Consider the following 6000-nt stretch of genomic DNA (forward strand, 5'->3'; position numbering starts at 1 on the left):
TTAAAGACTCAAACTTTATAAGTTTTTTATCTTTCCTGTTTGGAATAGCATCCTTTAAATAACTTGACAATCTAAAATAATCTTACACGTTAGGGGTGGAGAGAATGTCAAGTATTTACAAGATAAAAATAGATTGTAAAGCCTATAGGCTTACATAGGGTGGATATGTTTACATAATCCAGCATTATTGCTATAAGCCTGTTCCCAGGAGAAATAATATGTTGGCAACTTCCTGTGAGTTTAGAATATATAAACAAGTTCTATTTTTAGTATACTACATATTTGATTAGAAGATAAAATGTTATGGGTGTGTTTTTTTTAAAGCTAGGCATCTCTGTTATAAATCCTTTCTCCCCACCCCCCACAGAAATTTTATATTGCAACATATTGTAAGGGAAACATATCCCATATGCTCTATAAATTTTTTAAGAAGAACCTTTACCTAACCTGACACTTTACTTTTCTGGTACTTAATGCTTTTATTTTTAAATATATTTTTATTGATTTCATAAAGGAAGGGAGAGGGAGAGAGAGACAGAAACATCAATGATGAGAGTGAATCACTGATCGGCTGCCTCCTGCACGTCCCTACCAGGGACCTGGACCAAGCCCACAACTAGGGCATGAGCCTTGCCCAGGAATTGAACCGTGATCTCCTGGTTCGTAGGACAACACTTAACCACTGAGCCACACCAGCTGGGCTACTTAATGCTTTTAAAAGGAACATTTATCTCACTACTGGTCTTTTTTCCCTTCCCACCATTTTACTAGTACTGGCTACTAATATTTAATGTTTAAGAGAACACTAGATATAAAAGCCAATTATTTTTTTAAAATATATTATAGAACATGGTCTCTCAAGAATTCTTGAGCTAAATGGTAGGGAAACTTTATATGAATTTACCTAAATTTAACCTTAGAATAGATATTTACACTGATAATAAGGTATATATATAGTTTAGAAAACTGATGTTTGATGAACAAAGAGCTCAAAAGAAAGTATTACAGTAAATTATTAAATTTATATTTAAATTAGGACAGTTTCTATTTTGAAAATGTTCTATGTTTAATCAGATGCAAGAACTTTAAGTTGGAAATTCAGTGTAAACTGTCCTTTTTTTAATTTTTTTTTTATAAAGCATTATCATCAAATTGCAAGAACACGAGGAATTTTTTCCAGCTTTTCAGGCATTCACTAATGATCTACTTGAAATCTTAGGTAAGCTCTCTGTTAATGGTGTTTAAATTTCAAGTCTCAAGATGTCAGTGGGTTTGAGTGAAGACCGTTGTCCTTAGTCTCTGAATTAGTGTTTTTACCTGGAGAGTTTGGTAGAAAGTCTCTGGAAACCATGAGCAGTCCTGCGAACACTCCTAACTCGCAGCTGGAGGTGATTGGGATTAGTCTACAGAACAGAGAAGCACATACCCTTTACGGAGCAGGGGCTGCCTTTGTCCTGGGACCTGGAGATGAGAAATGGCATTTACTCTGGCTGGGCCCTGGCTCTGTGATTTCCCAGTGAGAAACCTTGATAGAATTTATGACCTTGAATAGTGTTTTTTTCTTTTCCTCCTCCTTTTCTTGCTCCTTTTAAAAGATAGTACCTGTCTACTGTGTTTTTTAAATATACAAATTATCCCTGCTGGTGTGGCTCAGTTGGGTGGAGCAGTGTCCCATTCACCAAAAGGTGGTGGGTTCGATTTCTGGTCAGGGCACATAGTACTCAGGTTGTGGGTTTGATCCCCAGTATAGAATAATAAGACTTTACCTGCTTCTGCATAACTTAAATAGTGAAGTTCTCATTATTAATAGATATTTTAATAGATGTGCTGGTAACACTTATTTCAGAATCCTTCTGTACAATTTCCTCTCAGATGTTAGCATGGTTCATGTGAGATCATTTGCTTTAAGAAGCCAGGTCTCCCTGCAGATGAAGTCTGCATTTTAGTCACAGTTGCAATTCTGGAATTAAATATTATATATAACATTGGGAAAGTTAAAATCTATTTTGGGAAGCATGACTTTTTTTATTACTAGATGTCATAGTAAGCATCTATAACTACCGAGTGATGTACTGAATATCAGATATGGAGGTCTTTCTTCCTAATTTCATATAAGCTGAGAAAATTCTCATATTAGCCAAGATTCTTATCATTTATCAGGTAGATTTCTCATTTAGTGAGAAAATAGGTGTGATTTCATAATGGGTTAGATAACGGCTTGCTCTTGTACCTTATCAGGATATAATGTGTGAACCAAATTCTATGTTGTAAATTTGCTTGTATTTTTTCCTTTCTTATATCTTGATGCTTTGTAATTGGATCCAGACAAGTATTCTGACTGAAGTCAGAAGCTTAAATAACATGGGGTCATGTGTTTAAACAAAAGAAAGAACCACCAAAATCCAGCTAAACATTGAGGGAGGAAGGTGGATACTAAGGAAGCATGTTTTATGTAAGATTTATGAACAGCGGCCTAGCAGAATAATCTAGAAAAAGTGGTAAGAATCTAGAGAACCTGCCAGTGGGGCTTACTTTAAGTAGGGCTGGACTTTATTTTATTTTATTTTTTAAATATATTTTATTGATTTTTTTACAGAGAGGAAGAGAGAGGGATAGAGAGTTAGAAACATCGATGAGAGAGAATCATCGTTCAGCTGCCTCTTGCACACCCCCTACTGGGGATGTGCCCGCAACCAAGGTACATGCCCTTGACCGGAATCGAACCTGGGACCTTTTAGTCTGCAGGCCGACGCTCTATCCACTGAGCCAAACCGGTTTCGGCGGGACTTTTTTTTTTAATTTTTAAAAAATTTTTTGTTAATCATCAGTTGAGGATGTTTTTTCATTGATTTTTAGAGAGAGTGTAAGGGAGATAGAGAGAAAGATACATCAATGTGAGAGAGACACATTGATTGGTTGCCTCCTGCACACACCCCAATCAGGGAACCTGCAACCGAGGTATGTACCCTTGACCAGAATCAAACCCAGGACCCTTCAGTCCACAGGCTGACACACTATCCACTGAGCCAAACCGGTGAGGGCATGGAGTTTAGATAATCGGAGAAAGGTCTGTGCTTCCTCAGTAACCAGGAGCTTTCAGAGTTCTGACTTGGGCTCATTGGGAAAAGATAGTTTTGGGAAGAAAAATCAGATTCAGAAAGAAGCTGGTGGAGAAAAACATGAACTGATTTATCTGGGAAGCTGGAGCAGGCTAACCTCTAATACATTACATCTAATATTTGTACTTTGGGAAGCTTCACATCTTTTATTACATTTCATCCTAAGAAGTAGACTTCAGAGTGATCCTACTAATGAGAAATCTTTCCAAGAGAATTAAGGACAGGACTATGTTCCATGCAAAGAAATCCTTAGGGACCAGGAGAGAAAAGGCCTCTACCTGGGGTTTCACCATGTAGGCTCACCCACGTAATCATACAGACTTAAAGAGGCAGTAACATCATATCATAATGTGGCCAGAAAGATCTAGGAATAAGAGCATACTGCTAATGAATTTAAGTCAGTGAATGCTTATAGGTAGGGAGTAGCTTTTACAAACAAGATGCCCTGTGAAGCATCTGTGTCTGCATTAGTGATATTCTCATCATCACTATTGGAGAAAAATGTCATGTACATGAAAGCACCAGTGTTGTTGCTTTTGTGTTTGATGTTTGCCTTTGCATAGGGATTCTCATTTCATCTGAGCCTATCACTAGACAATGCTACTCTTTTATCATTCTTGTGTGTTTTTTATTACAGAAATTGATAACTTGGATGCCATTGTACCTGCAGTAAAGAAATTAAAAGTACTTTCATACTGAAAACAAATCATTTTTACTGTGTAAATTGCATTCTTGACATTCTAATTATTTTGTAGGATTGATCTTATCTTTGAGACCAGTTATAAAAAGTATTTACCTTCAGAATTCATTCCCTTCTTAGGTCCTTATATATATATTTTTTAACTTTGAGATTCTTATGTAGAAAACAGTTAAGTTAAAGTAGTCAGTTAACTTTAGACCCTTTAATCATTTCTCAAGCAATATTGAGTGCTTAAAATTCAATATTTAGAGTATAGTGTGTAAGTAAAAGAGAAACTCAGGGAGAGTTTGAAAATAATAGAAAGGTCACATTTAAGTTCAGGGTTTAGTGACCTTTCTGGTTCTGGGAACAAAGAATGCAATGGCTCTACGTCCAGTAGGAAGATATTGCTTTCCTAGCAAGAAAATGGCACCTGTTAAGATATCCCTCATGGCACTTATCCTTTCAAAGCAAGAGTAAGAAAAGGAAGAAGGAGGAAATGTATTAGGATAGAAAATAAATTATGAGGTAACATAGATGAGTAGATAAAAGTTTCTCATAAAGAAGTGTCCTTTTTTTTGCAATCTTGATGTAATGTACTTTTTATAAGGGCATGAGAACTTAAATAAAATTTTTATGAAGAATTTTCAAACATAAGCGTCCTCAGTGACTTATTTGTATCACTCACAAATAATGAGTCATATTCTCTTATTAGTCATATTCACTTCCTTGGGCAGCAAGTTCACCCTTGGATGCCGTCTACTTATTCTTTATTCTCAATATTCAAGTCTTTATTTTCTTAAAGGACTAGTGTTCTGCTTCACATCTATGAGTACAAGCCACTTTGGGTTACTACTGCTTCCCCTACCACAGCCCTGTACCCCCTGCCCCCTCACTTTCATAAGTAGTAGACCTAGGAAGACTACTTAGTTATTCTTGTTTGTTGTTGTGTAGAACTTTATAAAGAATTTCCAGGAAGCAGCAGGCTAGAGTGGAGAGAGGAATGTCAGTAGATATGCATACAGATCCTTGGTGTTGTGACTTTAGGGATTAGACATAGTTCTTTCTAGATTTAAAATTGTTTTATTAGTCTGCAATTATATTTTCAAACAATAGCCCATAATTTGTGAGCCTGTATCAGAGGGTTAGATAGAAAAAAATATTTGGGATCTGGCCAGTATAGCTCAGTTGGTTGGAGTGTTGTCCTGTACACCAAAAAATGGTGGGTTTGATTCTGGTTGCAGGTTCTATCCCCAGTTGGAGTGTGTACAAGTGACAACTGATCGATTCTTCTCTCAAGTCAATAAAAACTTAAAAAAATACACACACACACACACACACACACACGTATATGTGTATGTATATGTGTGTTTATGTATGTATTTGGATATTTAATAATGTAAATATGCTGAGTTGATTAGATTATTCCAAGAAATTGCTATGAGACACTTTGGAGATTAATTTTTTCCTTTCAAATATTGTTTAAAGTTTAATTTTAAAAATTTAAAAAGAAATTTAAAAAGGAAGTTTAAAAAGCTTAATCTAAATTTTGTCAATTTAATCTAAATTTTAAGAGCCTATGGCTAACTCTTAGTTTAAAACAAAGGATTTTTAGACTCTTCCTCAAAAGCCTAGGAGTCTTTTGGAGCCACTAGTCCTCTTTATTTGACAATTAAAGTATAACTAAAGTTCTGCAAATATTATTTAGCTCTTGATTTTCTTTTTAAAAAAATATATTTTATTGATTTTTTTACAGAGAGGAAGAGAGAGGGATAGAGAGTTAGAAACATCGATGAGAGAGAATCATCGATCAGCTGTCTCTTGCGCAAGCAACCAAGGTACATGCCCTTGACCGGAATCAAACCTGGGACCTTTCAGTCTGCAGGTCGACGCTCTATCCATTGAGCCAAACTGGTTTCAGCTAGCTCTTGATTTTCTTACAATTTTATTGATGTGTAATTGACATAAATTATACATATTTAAAGTATATGGTTTGATAAATTCTTATACATCTGTGAAACCATCACCACATTCAAAATAATATACCCATCACTCCAAAAGGTATTTCTTTGCCCTGGCAACAAATATCTGCTTTTAGTCATTATAGTTTGCTTTTGATAGGATTTTATGTAAGTGGCGTCATACAATGAGTTCTCTTGCTTGTCTTCTCACTTGGCATAATTATTTTGAGGTTTTTGCATG

General features: G+C 35.6%; 1 protein-coding gene across 8 annotated transcripts in view; it reads left to right on the plus strand.

The window, feature by feature from the left end:
• Positions 1 to 5238, plus strand: part of CEP70 (centrosomal protein 70) — a 41682-nt gene extending 36444 nt beyond the window's left edge. For 2 of the 8 annotated variants that reach the window (XM_084901782.1, XM_084901783.1), the window contains 2 exons: positions 1140 to 1219; positions 3757 to 5238. In XM_084901782.1, coding sequence (XP_084757908.1) covers positions 1140 to 1219; positions 3757 to 3818 — 142 coding nt within the window. In that variant the 3' untranslated portion in view covers positions 3819 to 5238. The remainder of the gene's footprint in view (positions 1 to 1139; positions 1220 to 3756) is intronic. The other 6 variants (XM_084901780.1, XM_084901781.1, XM_084901777.1 and 3 more) reach the window with 3 other exon arrangements.
• The last annotated feature ends 762 nt before the right edge of the window (positions 5239 to 6000 follow it).

This window comes from Pipistrellus hanaki (assembly GCF_964339955.1).
Source record: "Pipistrellus hanaki genome assembly, chromosome: 13".
NCBI lineage: Eukaryota > Metazoa > Chordata > Mammalia > Chiroptera > Vespertilionidae > Pipistrellus > Pipistrellus hanaki.